We start from the raw sequence: 18,437 nt of genomic DNA, 5'->3' as shown, positions 1-18,437 counted from the left end.
CTTGCAAAATTTTCTACCAGACTTTCTCCAACATCATTATCATTTCTATCACCAAGATGATATTTTCCAACTACTGAACCTTCCTCTTTGTTTCCAACTTTCACATTCATATATATATATATGGAGCTCTGATAGCGTAGTGGTTACAAGTCAGGCTGCTAACCTCAAAATCAGCAGTTCGAAACTACCAGCCATTCCGCGTGAGAAAGATGAGACTTTCTGCTCCCGTAAAGTTCTACAGCCTCAGAAACCCTATACAGAGTCACTACGAGTCGGAACCGACTCCACAGCATACTGCCACCACCACCTCCATTTATTTTTTTTTTTAAAATGCTATTATATAGGGTCACTATGAGCCAGAATAAAGTTTGAATGAAATTGTCCCATAGGGTTTTTGAGGCTGTAAATCTCTGAAGGAGCAGACTGAGACTGCCCGATCTTTCTCCTGAGGAGTGGCTAGTGGGTTCGAACAACTGAGATTTCAGTCAGCAACCCAATGCCTGAGGCATTGCACTACCAGGGCTCCTTTGTATATAACTCAAAACTAACCCACTGATGTCAAGTTGATTCTGACTCGTAGTCACCCCATAGACAAAGTAGAATGGCTACAAAGGGCTGCTGAGGCTGTAAATTTGTGTGGGAGCACACTGTCTTCATCTGTCTTTCCTGGGATAGTTGATTTCCTTTCTGTGTTGTTGCTAAGTGTTGTTGAGTCCATTCCAACTCATAGTGATCCTGTATAGGGTTTTTGAGGAGCAGTTGGTGGGTTTGAACCTTATGGGGTTCTAACTTACGCTGCGGAGAGAGGCCAGTGTCGTTTTTATCAATTCAGAGAAAGAAAAACTGTAGGCAGGTAGTTGTTCTTCAGTTGTGACAAAGATGTAGTAGCAGATGATTCATAAAACTTCCCTTAATAAAGGAATACCGAGCCAAATCCACTGCTGTTGAATTGGTTCTTAATCATTGTGACCCTGCCAGACGTAGTAGAAATACTCCTGATGGTTTCTGAGACTTGAGTCTTTATGGGAGCACACAGCCTCTTCTTTTTCCCTTGAAGTGACTAGTAGGTTTGAATCTCTGACCTTTTGGTTAGCAGTCAATTGCTTATTCTATAGCACCAGTCCAGGACCTTTAAAAGCCCAAATCAAATCCACTGTTGTCAAGTGAATTCGAACTCACAGTGACCTATAGGACAGAGTAGAACCTGTCTCATATGGTTTCCATCATCTTTACGGAAGCTGACCCAACTTTCTCTCAGGGAACAGTTGGTGAGTTCTACTGGCTGACTTGGTTTAACATCTGAGCTCTTTAAGCATTGTACCACCAGGATTTCTTATCGGAAATCCAAACAACTGAACTTTTCTGAAGAGTGCTGTTAAAAATATTACATGTTTCTCTGTATCCCTCATTTTGGAAGGTACGATTAAGCATATTTAACTGGGAATGGAGAATCCGAATTCTAACTTCAATTCCGTTGCTTGCTTACTATGGGCCTCAACCAATTGAACAGGTAGAACAGAGATTTATAAAAAGTCCCTCCCAATTCAGCACTATCATTGTTTGAATTCCTCTGATGTCTAGATTTCCAAGAACATTCTAAGTCTCTGTTAGTTTGGGATCAAAACAAAGAAAAACGGGTATCAGAATTTTCTATCCATTTTGTGTTCTTCTCACTTTGATTTGTAATCTGCCCCCTCCTGCAAGGCTGGACTCTATTTAAACCACAACTACTGGTTTTTGTCATCTTTTTTCTTTAAAATGAGAACCTCAGCCATTTGGAATAAGAGTGTTTCATGGTACACGTCTTAGAGGTGACACCTTTTGTTGTTGTTGTAACATTTGTTGTTGTTAAGTGCCGTTGAGTGGGTTATGAGTTAGAGCAACCCTATGTACAACAGAACAAAACATCACCTGGTCCTGTAACTAGTCTCACAATCGCTGTTACACTTGAGCCAGTTGTTGCTGCCACTGGACCACTGCATCTCATTGGGGTCTCCCTCTTCTCCTCTGTCCCCCTCCACTTTACCAAGCATGATGTCCTTCTCCAGGGACTGATCGCTCCTGAGAATATGCCTGAAGTATGAGAGACAAGGTCTGGCCAGCTTGACCTCTGGTTGTACATTTTCCAACACAGATTTGTTTGTTCTTCCGTAGTCCATGGAACCTTTAATTTTCTTCTCTGACACCATAATTCAAATGCATCAACTCTTCTACTTATTCATTGTCCAAACATTTGGTTCCCCACTTTTCTAGCTGCTCTGTTGCCTTTGCATCGCACTTTCTGAAACTTTTATGTTTGTCTTCTGAAAGAGGAAAAAGTTTTAAGCAAATGACTCTTGTTTTTTTATTCTAAGTTGACCCAAGGCAGAAATAATCTTTTAGTTATTTAGATAATGCATTCTATCCAAAAAGTCTTCTATTTTAATTCTTTTATAAAAGAGCCACCAAGAATCTCTATACTGTTTGGGTGCCTATTGTAGAAGCCTGGAAGCTCCTCATTGGCTCAGTTAGAGATCATGTCTGCAGTAAACTAAATTACTGTAAGAGAGGGTCGCCCTCCCCAGTGCCCACTCTGCTCCCAAACTGAAAGCTGATTTGTCTTTTCCTTTGAGGGCATTTTCTTTCTTTATTTCTTCCAACAGGAATGATCTTATGAACTTCAATGAGTCTAGATTCCAAAAGCAATAAACTCCAAAGATTTTGTGACTTTGTTATCCTACCTTCAGTCACAAATGTCACGTAATCACAGACTGATAAACTTAATGTGTTATTATTACTAGGTGTTGTTAGGTACTGACTCATAGAGACCTTATGCACACTGAATGAAACACTGCCCTGTACTGCACCAACCTCACAACCATTGTTCTGCTTGAGCCCATGTTATTGCCACTATGCCGATCCATTTGTTAGGGATCCTCCGCTAACTAACCCTCCACTTTACCACTTTAATGTCCTTCTCCAGGGACAGGCCCCTCCTGATAATATGTCTAAGTATCAGAGACAAAGTCTGGCCATCCTGGCTTCCAAGGAGCACTCTGGCTGTACTTCTTCCAACAAAGATATGTTTGTTCTTTTGGTAAGCCATGGTACTTTCAATATTCTCCTCCAACACCATAACTCGAATGCATCAGTTTTTCTAGTCTGCCTTATTCATTGTCCAACTTTCACATGCATATGAGGTTAATGAAAATACCATGACTTGGGTCAGGTGCACCTTAATCCTCAAACTGACATCTTTGCTCTTCAACACTTTAAAACGGTCTTGTGCAGCAGATTTGTCTAAGGCAGTATGTCGTTATGTCGCTATGTATAGATCCATATGTTAAGAATACAAATGCATAGGAAATCAAGATTCTTTTATGTGAACATCATGTTAATATTGATAAAGTCCACAAGTTTGTTGTAATATAGATTAATGTTACATTATGAACTTTTGAATGACTATGAGAAATTTTAAATTGTATGCAATGTTCTATTGTTATGGCGGCTAGTTCATATTTTACGTTTTCCCCATCTGTTGCATGTGCACAATGCCACACAAATCAGCAGGCACATTGACTGTTTTTCTTCTGACTACACAATTCTAATTTCTGTTGCTCTTTAAGTGCCATTGAGTCGATTCCAACCCATAACAACCCTGTATAGGGGTTTTGCGGAGCAGCTGGTAAGGTTGAACCGCTCACCTTGCGGTTCAAACTGACTTTGCAGTCCAGCACATTAACCCACAGCCCGACACCAGGACTCCAAACAGTTCTTAGGGTGCCCTTTAGGATGGAGTAGCACTGACCTTTAGGGTTTTCAAGGCTGTAAATCTTCATAAACAATTTCTTCCAGGATTCTATCTGAAAAAAAATTTAATTGGCATATTCATTCATGTCCTTTCAAAACTAAAGATTATATTCTGGTCTTAATCACATTAAACAGGTCCAATATATTAATAAACAGATGCCAAGTCACATTTGGGTACAACAGATCTGTGCAAGTTTCTATAGACCCAGGTCTACCCTTTGCTATATGATGAGCTGTCACACATTGTATACTAATTACACAACGTAGGCTATACGTGAAGCATAATCATGCCCAAATCTGTAATAACTATATTCTTTCCCCTGGCGAATAACCCAACCTCAGGACATTTACATTGCTTACTCTGGAGTTCAGCTGGTTTAATTTCAATGTGTTGAATACCTTTGTACCTGGTACTGGACTAGGCTTTGCTTTTCTGATCTTTGGGTTAAGTCAGAGCTTATTTCCAGTAATAAGAGGAAGAACCCTCTCTGCTTTTGGATTAATGTCCTATGGTTGTATCTCTGGTTTTGGTTTATCACTTCTTAGTATATATGACTTCCATGTACTGAGAAACTTGGCACTTCAGGATAATGCAATGGACAGCAAGGTCGTGAACCGCAAGATCAGTGGTTCAAACTCACTCAGCAGCTCCTCCAAAACCCTATACAGGGTTGCTATGTGTTAGAACCGACTCAACGGCACTTAACAACAACAACAGCTACTATTAAGTATAACAAATGACTGGTAACCACAAAGTCAACAGTTCAAACCTACCAGCTGCTTTTGGAAACCCTATACAGCATTGCTTTGAGTTGGAACCAACTCGTTGACACACACAACATAGTTATTACAAACTTAAGATGTAAAAATGATTATCTATGTGTCAGATAAGGGATGGAGGCTTAGCAAGGTGAAGATATGGTAAGGAGTCCAGAGTTCAGAAGGTAGTTCAAGTTTACTTGTGGTAAATGGTAGATTGTAATTAAGACTTTGCATAGTATCTACCCCCCAGGTCCCCACCCCAGTAGCATTTATCCTGACACTACACTGTTAGGAGTTTAGAGAGACTGGCATAATCTTGTGTTGACTGTTGTTATTAAGTGCAGCTGGGTCGGTTCTTACTCATCCCTGCATAAAATTTCCATGGAGCAGCTGATGGGTTTGAACTGCTGACCTTGTGATTCACAGTCTAGTGCTGATCCTACAGTCCTTGTGTTGACTAGTACATAACTATTTGTGAACATTTTAGTTCTGAGCCCTACTCCCTTTTCATTAGAGAAATGGGAGGAGGACTTCCATTTACTACGTGGTTAAGTTGTGGTAGGCCATCTGGTTAGTAGGTCATGACCAAGGATAAATTTCACTCACTCTAGAAATAGTTTCACTGAGTCAAGGTTGTTAAGATGAAAGGTCAAGGTTATGACAGAGTTGAGCCTTATAAGCAGGACAGAGTGAAGACTCTAGCAATCAAAAGCGTCTTGATTTATTTTCCACTTGTTTCCTCACTGAAGACCACCAGTGTAATGAAAATTTCCTCTTGCTATGCTACCTCCCAATTCCTTTTGACATAGGATATGTACATGTGTGTATGTCCACCAGTCAGTGTGAAAAGAAAGATGTTTTGAAAACGGAAACATAGAGAACTTTGGCTTTTGGAATTGGATCTTAGAAATTGAAAGGCACAAGCTAAAAGAAATAATATATCTGGAGGAATTGTTATTTAGATTGTGGTGAGGTAGAGTAACTTTAAGCCAATGAGATAAATCGGTGTGATTCTCTTGATATGTGATCAACTGCTGTATTGCTTCTATTGAGACACTTTCTTGATTTTTATAATCTTTTTTTGTGTCAGATTAGTTAGGAGTGCTCTGGTAGCATAGTGGTTATGAGTCGAGCTGCTAGTTTCATGGTAAGCAGTTCAAACCTACCAGCAGTTCCACAGGAGAAAGATGAAGCTTTCTGCTCCTGTAAATATTTACACTTTCAGAAACCCTATACAAGGTCATTATGAGTTGGAACCACAGCACATAAACCATAACCAATAAACCATAACAAATTTAAGGTTTGTTAGCCACAGCAACATCTGATATTAGTGGCTTCCATCTCTATGTTATTGTTGTTATGGGGTTGTCAAGCCAATTCCGACCCATAGCGACCCTGATGGGGTTTCCAAGGAGCAGCTGGTGAGCTTGAACCACTGATTTTGCAGTTCAAATGACTTTGCAGTCTGACCCATTAGCCCAGAGTGCCATACCATCTCTATAGTCCTTTATAATTCACAAAATAGCTATTATATGCAGTATTCCATGACGACAGTGGCATCCTGGTATGGATAATGCACTGGACCTCAAGGTCAGTTTGAACTGCAAGGTTGGTGGTTCAAACTCACCAGCTGCTCCTTGGAAACCCTATAAGGGTCGCTGTAAGTCACAACTGACTCAGTGGCACTTAACAAGTGATTTGTTAAATATCATAACATCATTGTTGTTCTCATTGTGAAATGCCGTCAAGTCTATTCCAGCTCATAGCCACCCTGTATGGGGTTTCTGAGGAGCAGTTAGTGGGTTTGAACTGCTGACCTTGCAGTTAACCCGGTGCTCATTCTACATGAATCAAGAATTTGATTTAGGCTTCTTGAGTCTAAGGAAACTTGTTCTTTTAATAGATACATTTAAGCTAAAGGAAAAATAACAGTTCGTTAATATTTTGTGCTTATTATGCAGTGATTACTATTTATAACACATGAACATGAGGTAATCTTTAAAAAAAACAAAACACACTAGCAGAATTAAAATTGGTACTGAAAACCTATTTAATTTTAATTTTATTTTTTATGAAAACAGAACCCTCTCCCATCAACCAGGGGGTCAACAAAGTTTGCAAAGGAACAGATGGTTCCTATTTACAAAACATTAGGGTTTGTGGGCCTTATAAGAACTACTCCACTCCACTGTTGGAGCATGAAAGCAGCCAGAGACAACATATAGATGAAAGTGTAGATGGGTTTCAACAAAACTTTATTTAAGGACTCTAAACTTTGAATGTTATGTAACATTCACATGTAGCACAGCATTATTTTTTGATGATTTTCAGCCATTTAGAAATGTATAAAAATATTCATGGTCTATCTACACACAGGTGGCAGGCTGGACTTGCTTGCAGACTGTCCTTTGCTGACCCTGCCTTAGCAGTGCACACCCCTCACCCTGTCCTGCCCTCTAGTCGAATTCCTGAGTAGAATCATGAATGCGGAATGTGGTCTTCTGATACACTTTAGCTGCTGAAGCTGTGGTTCACACTAAGATAGATGATTCCTTATATAAAGTCTTTCACTTATTATTTATTCAAAACTTGGCAACTTTGTTTTCATTTCCACATCTCCAAGTGAGAAATCCTAGGGCTGATGAGCCTGTGGTTTAAACTAGTTACAAAGAAGACACTCAGAGTAGCCCGAAAGTCGTTTTGATTGGTTCTCTAATTATTTCCTGTGAGCAAATCATGCTCTAGTTTTCCCCTAGGGGAGGGTAAACTCAGTAGAACTGGTGCTATGTCTCCCAAAGATTCTAGCCCAGAGCCAAAAAAGCCAACGTTCATGAAATTATATTGTTGTTCGTAAGTGCCATCGAGTGGGTTCTGACTTACAGAGTCAGAAATCCTGTATAGGATTTCCAGCTAGTGAGCTTGAACAGCTCACCTTGTGGTTCAAACCAACATTGCAGTCCAGCGCATTAACCCGTTGCACCACACTTGCTGTTAATTAAAAACCCTGAGTCTACTGATATTAAGGAGTCCTGGTGTGGCGCTGTGGGCTAATGTGTCAGACTACAAAGTCATTTGAACTGCAAGGTCAGTGGTTCAAGCTCACCAGCTGCTCCTTGGAAACCCTATACAGGGTCACTATGGGTTGGAATCGACTCAGCGGCACTTAACAACTGATAATAAGAAAGGATGGCGTTACGCTCTATATACTCTAATAAGTAAATGCTATAGTGTTCATGTCTCAGAAACCCTAGGCAGCAGTTCTACTCTGTCCTATGTTGTGGTGCTGTGGGATCAGCACTGGACTGAGAACCACAAGGTTGGCAGTTCAAACCCACCAGCTACTTCTCGAAAACCCTATTCAGGGTTACTACGAGTCAGAACCAACTCAGCACGTAACAACAACAACCACATGAATCAAAATCCCCTCAGTGGCAGGTGAGATCTTATGTCCCAAACACATGCTTTTACAGACTATGATAGACAATGGCTTTATCACCTAACAGTTTCCAGAAATTGTATCTTTCAAGATCCCAAGTCCCATGATAACAAATGCATTTCCACAAGCTTTCCCTTCTGCCACTGCTAAAGCCACCTTGAGAACAGTCTCTCTCAGAGAACTTCTGGCACTTTGCTATTGGAAACTGGGAGGAGCAGGCACAAACTTAAATGCTCAGGACCTCAGATGTGTGGTTCAGGTTTAGTCATTTCAAAGAGGCAGTTCCCCTGGCTTGCTGTGCTTGCAGACAGCAGAGTTATTTAAACATTAATTCCAGATTGCTCCCTTCCTGTTGTCTTTAGTCTTATTTTAGGTTTTTGGTTATACCTTTCCCAACTTAAGTCAAGAGAGGTGGGTGTGGCCATTAACTCTGAAGGTGGTTTGGATTTGTGACTTCACCCTTCTGTGCCCTCATTACAGAGTCCTACCCAGCTTGTAGCCATATACAAACCGGCGATAGACCCACCATGGGAAAAGCAGAGCATCCCTTCTGGAAGAATTTTCTAGGTTTCTCTGGCTTGGGACACTTGTGTACATGCCCAAGACTTAGCGGAGTCCAATAAGGAGCTTTTGTGGTATAATGGTTAAGTGTTGACCAAAAAAAAAGGTTTGTAGTTTGAACCCATTCAGTGGCTCTAGTGTGTCACTTAGGGTCACTATGAGTCAAAGTTGGCTTGATGACACATAACAGCAGCTACATTTTCTACTAGAAAAAAAAAATGCTTAGCTTTTGCCTATTATCAATTTTTTCTTTCTAAAATAAATGAGACCATGGTAGACTACAAAGAAATGCTAAAAGCTAATTAAACATATGTGTGTGTGCTTCTAAATGAGCAGAATAAAATCAAATGTTCAGAAATTAACCCCCAATTTCTATAATTAGATAAATCTGAAGGATTGGGAAATTCACTTTCTAAGATACTTTTTATCCTCCTAAGTCCAATAATGCATTTACATTGCTCTTTTCATTAACATTTTTTCATAAATATATACTTTTTTAAGAACAAAAAATGTAACTATTAGTTTAAAAAACTGATGCTTTTTTAAGAAATGTTGAGTTTCCTTAGCTAATAATGTGATGTTGTTGTTAAGTGACATCAAGTCACTTCCAACGCGTAGTGACCCTGTATAGAGTTTTCGAGGAGCAGCTGGTGGGTTTGAACTGCTTATGGTCATCAGTCCAGTGCTTATCCTAGAGTTCCACACTCAGATGCCATAATAATGTGCTAGGCTCATGCTATATACATATAGAGCCCCTGTCAACTCTGTGAATTATGATTCCACAAATGGTTTTCCTTTAACTTAAAAGTGGTGTGTCAAATCCTAACTATTATTATAAGGTGTTTCATAAAGAGTGGCTTAGATAACTGCTTAGACAACATTTGTTAGAAATAAGTAGGGTAAATCTTGATTATATCAGAGTGGTGGTGGTTATGTGGCGTGGAGTCGGTTCTGACTCATAGTGACCTAGGATAGGGTTTCCGGATGTCCTGATTTATGGTGCTGTGGGCTAATGTGATAGACTGTAAAGTTGGTTTGAACCACAAAATTGGTGGTTCAAGCTCACCACTTAACAACAACAAATAGAGTTTCTGAAGTTATAAATCTTTACAGGAGCAGAAAGTCTCATCTTTCTCCCATGGAACTACTGGTAGTTTTGAACAGCTGACTATGAGATTAGCAGCCTGACATGTAACCACTATGCCACCAGAGCTCCTTTTATCAGTGTTGGTGTTGTGAAGTGCCGTGGAGTTAGTTCCAACTCATAGCAACCCTGTCTGTATAGGGTTTCCAAGGAGCATCTGGTGAGTTTGAACTGCTGACCTTGTGGTTCTAACTGACTTGTGGTCAAGTGCTTTATTCCACAGTGCCACACCAGGACTCCTATATCAGATTAGCCAAACTAAATGGAAGAATTGTAGCTAACTACCTCCCAAGTCTCTTCCAATCATGTCACTCATTGTCTAGGTGGGCATGTCAAACTGGTTCATAACTTGACAATTCCAGTCAATTTTCAACTGTTGCTTGGAGGATTCTCAGGCTTCACTGCATTTAGTAGAAAATAATTCAATGTCTGATGAAGGTACAAGTGTGGGTAGCTTAGCTTCTCTGTCTCCGAAGAGTAGGCATCTGTCATACAGTTTGAAGAGCAAAAGTCAAGATCTACAGGGGGAGGCTGGTTCCTCCTTGATGCTCTTTTGAGACTAAGACTGGGGAACAAAATTGTTATTGTTGTTAGATGCCCACTCACAGCATCCCAACTCAACAGAACAAAACACTACCCACTTCTGCTGCATCCTCCTAATTGTTATGTTTGAACCCATTGTTATTGCCACTGTATCAATCCATCTTGATGAGGGTCTTCCTCTCTTTCAATGACCTTCCACTTTAACAAACATGATGTCCTTCTCCAGGGACTGGTCCTTCCTGACATGTCCAAAATATAAAAGATGAAATCTCGCCAGCCTCACTTCTAAGGAGCATTCTGGCTGTCCTCCTTCAAAGATAGATTTGTTTATTCTTCAGGGCAGTCCATGGTACTTTTACTCTTCTTTGCAAACACCATAACTCAAATGCATTAGTTCTTCTATAGTCTTCCTTATTCAAGGGAAGAGAATTAGGAAGCCCATTTCACAGATGTAAGTCACATTCTCCTTATCAGCTTCCTCAATAGAATGGTGATACTTTGGTTCCACAAATGACTTACTTAGTTTTATTTTTCAACTGGTTCAGAAATAAGGCTGAGAAGTACCTATTGCCTCTTTAGCCCCACCACCCTGAAACTCTAAAATGTTTGTGGTTTACCAGAAATCCCTGTCTTCCCTGTCAGTAGAATGGCTGTCCTTGCTTCTGATAAAGGATGAATTCTAGTAACCACTTTGAAGTTGGTTTGATTTCAGAAAACTTTTTTTTTTTTTTTAAACTCATATGAGAAATGTTTCTAAGAACAGTGATTGGTACATCTAGAATGGCATAAGGTACTTTAGATCTGCTTTTCAACCCAATTACCTACAGGAATTCTTTACTACTCTAGAATAAGAGAGTGTTCTGAAGGTTATTCTAGTTTTCTTCAAGGTGTAATATCACCTGCTAAGTAAAGGATATGAGGATGTCTTGCTGCTGACTACACAACCATTATTAGAAACCTTGTTCTTCCTTCTTTTATTCACCATATTAAAAGAAAAGAAAAAAAACTGTGAAACATACTTTACTTTCAATATTGTTATAAAATCCCCCCATTATCTATCAGACCTGAAGGGCAAGTTGCCTAAAAGCTTTATTTAAGACAATGGAATGGGCAAATGGAAAGAAAAATGGCAGACATTGAGAGTAACCAATCATCTCAATTTGCCGAGGACGGGGGTGTTTCTCGGGATGTAAGTCTTTTCAATGCTAAAATTGGGACTGTCCCTGGAAAACTAGGGCATGCTGCTCACCCTATGTGGAATACTTAGGATGTCATTCAACTGCTCTATCCAACAATACCACTAATATTGAACTGGGTCACTTGGTCACTGAGGTATCGGGACAGTATGATTGAGGGTATAATATATAGGCCCAATTTGGGCAATAGAGTGAACACTCATAGTTCTTCCTTTTAATTCATTTTTTACTTTCTTCTTTGCAGGTCTGTGATTCAGATACCATGTTGGACCCTGCCTCATCTGTCGAGATGGTTAAAGTTTTAGAAGAAGACCCCATGGTTGGAGGAGTTGGAGGAGATGTCCAGGTGCATATGTCTTCACTTTTTACATCAGCTACATTAAGAAACATGAATTCTTATTCATGGATTCATTGAGCACATACACAGTACGCACCCAGTCTCAGTCAATCATTGTGTTTGGTTCTATAGATGCATTAGAATGGACCTTATCCACTGCACCGCTGCTCCTTCTGACTGAAATGAAATTCTGTCCTGGCTTGTTGCTGTTGTTGTTAAGGGACATCAAGTTGGTTCCCACTCATAGTGACCATGCATAGGTTTCCCGAGGACTGGTGTGGCTGGTGGGTTTGAACTGCCAACCTTATGGTTAGCAGTCTAGTGCTTTTCCTACAGCACCATACTAGGACTCCTTTCTTGCTTACCCCTAGAATAAAATATATGTCTATAGCAACTGATAACTTATAAACATAAATATGACTTCTGCCATATCTCCGAGCAATAATTTAGTATTCTGTTGAAAATTAAAAAATATATTTAATTATGTTGTTGTTGTTAAGTGCCATCAAGTCGGTTCTGACCCATAGCAACCCTGTACAGGGTTTCCGAGGCTATAAATCTTTATGGGAGCAGAAAGCCTCATCTTTCCTGCCATGGAGTGGCTGGTAGTTTCAAACTGCTGACTGTAAGGTTCACAGCCCAATTCATAACCACTGCACTACCAGAGCTCCTTATATTTAATTATAGTGGATTCTATATCCTTTACTCCTATGTACGCAGGGACTTGAAGAGTTTGGAAAAATTAATTTCTTCCATGAACACTTGGAAGTCCCCTTTTACTTAAAAAGTGGCAGATATATAATTGATTAAAAGCCCAAATCAGAAAACAAATGAAGAAAAGATAAACAGCATGATAAAATTTGTTTTCTGATTTGTGAGAAAAACAAAGAAACCTCTCCATATTGGAATCCCTGATATGACCGCTAGGTCATTTGAACCATAAGGACAGTAGTTCAAACTCACCAGCTACACTTCAGAAACTCTATACAGATTACAATGAGTCAGAACTGACTCAACTGCACTTAAAAACAACAGCAACAACATGACTCATAATTTTCTTTCAGTGGAGAAACAAAGAAAAAATTCTTATTAATTAAAGTAATTTGAACTTTGTTGTTGTTATGAAGTACTATGGAGTTAGTCCCAACTCATAGCGACCCTGTATAGGGTTTCTGAGGAGCGGCTGGTGAGTTTGAACTGCTGACCTTGCAGTTCAAACTGACTTTCTGGTTAAGTGTTTATCCTACAGCGCCATGCTAGGACTACTTTGGAGCATGCAAAAATAAATAGATTAAAAGGTGTGAAGTGAGTCCCCTGCATACATAAAATTACAATTTAGCTAAAGGAGAAAAGTCCATGGGAAAGTTAATCTGAAATTGTAGGTGTTTTGTTAGTGTATGTGCATAGTGATAGTGAAGTCAAATAGAACATGCTAAAGAGGGAAGAAAAATAATCCAGCTATGTAAAGAACAAAGACATGCAAAAAGCCACCTAAAAAGTGAACAAAATGAGGAAGAGGGAAGAAGTCAAGAAATATTGCAAAGATAAAGTTGATGGATTATTAATAGCCTTCTATAGGAGCCACAGCAAACCCTCTGATCACTGGTATTGCAGGAAAGTGTAGAAGAAAAAAGGAAACTAATTAAGAACTGGATGAGTTGGAATATAAGCAGTACAGAAGACTAAAACCCCAAACCAGGCCCAAACCACTGAGTTGATTCCTACCCCTAGCAAGCCTATAGGACTGACTGGAACAGCACCAGACTGCGAACCATAAGATCGGCAGTTCACATCCTCCAGCCGCTCCTCAGAAACCTTATACAGGGGTCGCTATGAGTCAGAATCAGTGTGACAGCACTTAACAACAACAACATGGGGTTTCTGAGACTAAATCTTGGCAGAAGCATACTGTATCATCTGGTTCTTGCAGAATGACTGGTGGGTTCGAACCATCAACCTTTTGGTTAGCAGCCCATTGTTACCAGACCTCCTTTTCGAACAGGAGACAAAAACAAAAACAAAAAGTCCTCTAGGAAAGAGTATTTAGGGACAAGGATTTGGAATCTGAGCACTAAAGTCTTAAAAGGCCTCATTATTATAATAGAATAAAGGAGTAAGAAACACAGAGCAAAAAAGAGAATCAAAAGTGATGAAGGGTCTCTATGAAATGCACACACACAAGAAATTATCAAGTGAATCTAACAATGCAGAATTAGTGAAAACAGAAGTCCACCACATCAAAAGTAGCAAGGAAACCCCAAGAGAAGAGTAAACAACAAAACTCAGTCTAAATAATAATCTCAGGATGGTACCGATTTTGCTTTTATTTTGAGGGGAAAGCTGACCACTGATTTTTTTGGTTTTTCTTTTGTGTGTTTCTCATTTTGCAGATTTTAAACAAGTATGATTCTTGGATTTCCTTCCTCAGTAGTGTGAGATATTGGATGGCTTTCAACATAGAGAGAGCTTGCCAGTCTTACTTTGGGTGTGTCCAGTGCATCAGTGGACCTCTGGGAATGTACAGAAACTCCTTGCTCAATGACTTTGTAGAAGACTGGTACAATCAGGAATTTATGGGCAATAAATGTAGTTTTGGTGATGACCGACATCTCACGAACCGGGTGCTGAGTCTGGGTTATGCAACAAAATACACAGCTCGATCCAAGTGCCTTACTGAAACCCCTATAGAATATCTCAGGTGGTTAAATCAGCAGACCCGTTGGAGCAAGTCCTATTTCCGGGAGTGGCTGTACAATGCAATGTGGTTTCACAAACATCACTTGTGGATGACTTACGAAGCGGTTATCACTGGATTCTTTCCTTTCTTTCTCATTGCCACAGTCATCCAGCTCTTCTACCGGGGGAAAATTTGGAACATCCTCCTCTTCTTGTTAACTGTTCAGTTAGTCGGTCTCATAAAATCCTCGTTCGCCAGCTGCCTTAGAGGAAACATCGTCATGGTCTTCATGTCGCTCTACTCAGTGTTGTACATGTCAAGTTTACTTCCTGCCAAGATGTTTGCGATTGCAACCATAAATAAAGCTGGGTGGGGCACATCTGGAAGGAAAACCATCGTGGTGAATTTCATAGGACTCATTCCAGTAACAATTTGGTTTCTAATCCTCCTGGGTGGGGTGATTTTCACCATTTATAAGGAATCTAAAAAGCCATTTTCAGATTCCAAACAGACCATTCTAATTGTTGGAGCCTTACTCTATGCATGCTATTGGGTCATGCTTCTGATGCTCTATGTGGTTCTCATCAGTAAATGTGGCAGGCGGAAGAAGGGGCAACACTTTGACATGGTGCTTGATGTATGATCTTACAATGTTTGGCATTTGCAGTCACACACACAGACACACATAACAGCTTGGTTCCTTTAGGAACTGTACAGTATTGTGACATCAAATAATGCCACCAAAGGAGATATATCACTGCTGCTGGGACTTGAACACAAACATTTCTATGGGTTTATGTTGATTCTGCCAAAGTAAAATGATACATCAAACAAGAAGAAACTCAGATTTAGCCTTTTATTCCTATGAACATGGGATGGCTTCTTTGTTTATGCACTTTTTTGTTAGTGTACAGCTGTCTGACAATGGTTTGCCCTATATACCTCACTAGCTATGCTTTACGTGGGTTATCGTGGAAGAAAAAGATTTTTAGAAACTCAAGGAAAAGTTCTTTCAGCCTATACAACCTAACTTATGGACTGTTTTGATAGCTAATTTTTTTTTAAAGGAATGATTTTACGTCTAATTCTACCAAATGAAATGCCAAAGGAAATTTTTTTATGGCTGTTGCCTGTGCTGTATTTTTATATAATTGTGCTGTGTCTTAAAAGTTTTGTATGCCAATTTTTAAAACAAATTTTGCATCTTCTATATTTTACTTTTCTGCCAAAACGATCTTGTTCTTCCTCTTTTTTTTTTTAATAAAATAGGTTTTGAAAAAATTCATACTTAAAAAAAGTCCTGCCCAAAATGTGAAGCTTGGTTGAATCATGTTGTTCATGATAGAAAGAATAAAATGTTTCTCTCTCTCTCTACCTTGTAAAATTGAATAGTTTATTTCTGTGAAAAGTATTTAAACTTTGAATACTTTAACTCTTTTTAATTTTTTTTTTTTTAGAAAAGGCCAGTATAGCTGTTACACTTTAGGAGTAGAAGTACATTCTTATGTGTGTACAAAAAGAAAAAAAAATGGAAAATCAAGGCCAAAAGGGTAGAAAAGTGCAATTTTTTCACAATATAAAAGGAATGCTAATTCTTGAAAACAAACACCAAGAATCCAGCACTGGACTAAAACATGAACACAAATGATAAGTAATCTTTAGACATTCTGGCAGTGTTAGCCCAGGCCAAGTAAAATGGGAAGTAGGAGAGAAAAACATTATCTCTATAATTTGGGCAAACAAAGCCTTTCTATCACAGGCTTTGTTTTGTGGTCTGAATTCTCCAAATGCTGTCCAGATACTGAACATATTTTACCTGTCTTTTTTCAACTTGCCAGTACAGTTTACATGTTAGATACGAGGTTTACATGAAGAAGTTGGATAATTCATAATAACTAGAAAATGAATATGTTGAATTTATTTTCAAGGGAGGATTTCTCCTGAATTAAACAGATAATTGCTTCATCTCTCCTGTTCTTGGCCTACGTAAATATGTTTACATAGTAGAAATAATATCAAGGTTTAGTAACTCTGTTAAGAATTAGCGCATAATAAACAATCCATAAGCCAAACACTCTGAACTTGATTGATTTAGTCATTGCAGGGTTCCAATTACCCACCTGGACTTTTGACACATCAATCCTGCCTTGTAGCTGGTGTTCTATAGGCCCTGCTAAAAACAAAACAACAACAAACAACAACAAAAAACACAATTAGAGGACATGAATAACTGCATAAAAAGTATATGTGGAAGCAGAGAGGAAAAGGTGTGTACAACAATGTGTTCCTAGCCTTCCTGCTTCCTTTCTGTACAGCTATATCCATGTTACACAACAATCTTGCCTAAGAAAAAGCTGCACACTCTACCTTTGGAGTAACTACAAAAATGTACATAACGTGAAAGTCAGCCTCTCACTGATTGGAGGGCTTGTGGGATACAAACACACCATGCCAATAAATGAGACTAAAACTTGAGTTTGCCTTTTTAACTATTTATGTTCTAAGTTAAGCTTTGATAACATTCAAATGTCAAATTATCTCATTCTTATAAAAGGTTGAATTAATTGCCTGTATTTATTTTAGCAATTATTCAATGTATTTCCAGCATAGGATGTATAGTATAATTGATTCATTTGTAAATAAAATATTTTTGATAAGATCATTGCCTTTTTTTCTAAGGGAAGGGGGAATTTAAAACAAAATTGTTTTCCTGACTAATGGTATTGATCTAAGAACAGGCTGTTTTTTTTTGGAATCATGATTGATCAAAGATAAGATAACTTATTTAATGTTACTTAAGGTAGAAATCTCTAAACTGGGTATATTTTGGAAATGTGGAAAACCCAAGAGAGAGAGACTGACCCAATTAATGTTACTTTCTTTTCATTTGTCTCTGAGCTTCCATTGCCTTTGGAAGCAGTCCACAGTCAGAAAAGTTATTTTATTGTAGTAATTGTTTTATAGCAGAAAACAGATTTGCCAAAAAAAAAAATTAAATAAATTTGTTTATTATGGCATTATTTACATATAACAAGAACCAAATAAATATCCAGTAATGAGGTAATGGCATACCCAGTAATGGGATGTTATTGTTGTTATGTGCCGTGGAGTCGGTTCTGACTAATAGTGACCCTGTACAGGGTTTCCGAGGCTGTAAATCTTTGTTGTTGTTAAGTGCCATCAAGTCGGTTCCAACCCATAGCGACCCTGAACAGGGTTTCTGAGGCTGTAAAACTTTACAGGAGCAGAAAGCCTCATCTTTCTCCAGCAGAACAGCTGGTAGTTTCGAACTGCTGACCTTGTGGTTCACAGCCTGATTCGTAACCACTATGCTACCAGAGCTCCTTAATGGGATAGTAGCCATTAAACACAAGGATCTCAGAGACTATGAGAGGACACTGGTAAACTGGTACATTAACAATATATACCTAATCATTTGTGTACAGCAACGTCCCAATTTTGTAAGACAAAACAAAGTGTTTAAATGTGGTTTTCTCTAATACTGGGAATATGAATGATTTATATACTGTATACATTTTTGTGTTTTGAAATACCATAAATGTATATTGCTTTTATGATGAGAAAAAGAACAATAAATATTGATTTTTTTTTTTTTTTAATATATAAAGTGGGTTGGGACATCTAGTAGCATTTTCTGATTTTCGGAGCTTTCATGTCACTTGCTCCATTTTACTACTTATTCCTCCAGTTATTTTTACTTTCTAGTTTTCAATTCCACTTTTTAATGTTGATAGATCTAAGAATCCTTTCATACTCTGGCACAGTTATATCACAATAAACGAAAGCCACTGAATGTTATTGCCATGGCGAACTGCAGAAGCATGAATGATTCTAGTCCCAATAATACATTTCACTTGGAATATTAGAGGTTGGCAACCTTTTTCAGTAAAAAGTCTCTATTTTAGGGTCTGCTGGCCAGAGAAACTTTATCATGATTACTCACAGATAGTATGTAAATGAATGTGTGTAGC

General features: G+C 38.8%; 1 protein-coding gene across 2 annotated transcripts in view; it reads left to right on the top strand.

Moving 5' to 3' along the window:
* Window positions 1-16,191, top strand: part of LOC102813576 (hyaluronan synthase 2-like) — a 38,355-nt gene extending 22,164 nt beyond the window's left edge. Inside the window, exons 2-4 of one of the 2 annotated variants that reach the window (XM_006830681.1) lie at window positions 11,676-11,777; window positions 14,159-14,306; window positions 15,095-15,180. In XM_006830681.1, the coding sequence (XP_006830744.1) occupies window positions 11,676-11,777; window positions 14,159-14,306; window positions 15,095-15,180 (336 nt within the window). Of the gene's footprint in view, window positions 1-11,675; window positions 11,778-14,158 lie in introns of both variants that reach the window. The other variant, XM_006830680.1, reaches the window with a different exon arrangement.
* The last annotated feature ends 2,246 nt before the right edge of the window (window positions 16,192-18,437 follow it).

The sequence above is a fragment of the Chrysochloris asiatica genome, unplaced genomic scaffold, assembly GCF_000296735.1.
Source record: "Chrysochloris asiatica unplaced genomic scaffold, ChrAsi1.0 scaffold00001, whole genome shotgun sequence".
NCBI lineage: Eukaryota > Metazoa > Chordata > Mammalia > Afrosoricida > Chrysochloridae > Chrysochloris > Chrysochloris asiatica.
Note: the sequence above shows the minus strand (reverse complement) of the source record. Positions and strands in the feature narration are given on the sequence as shown.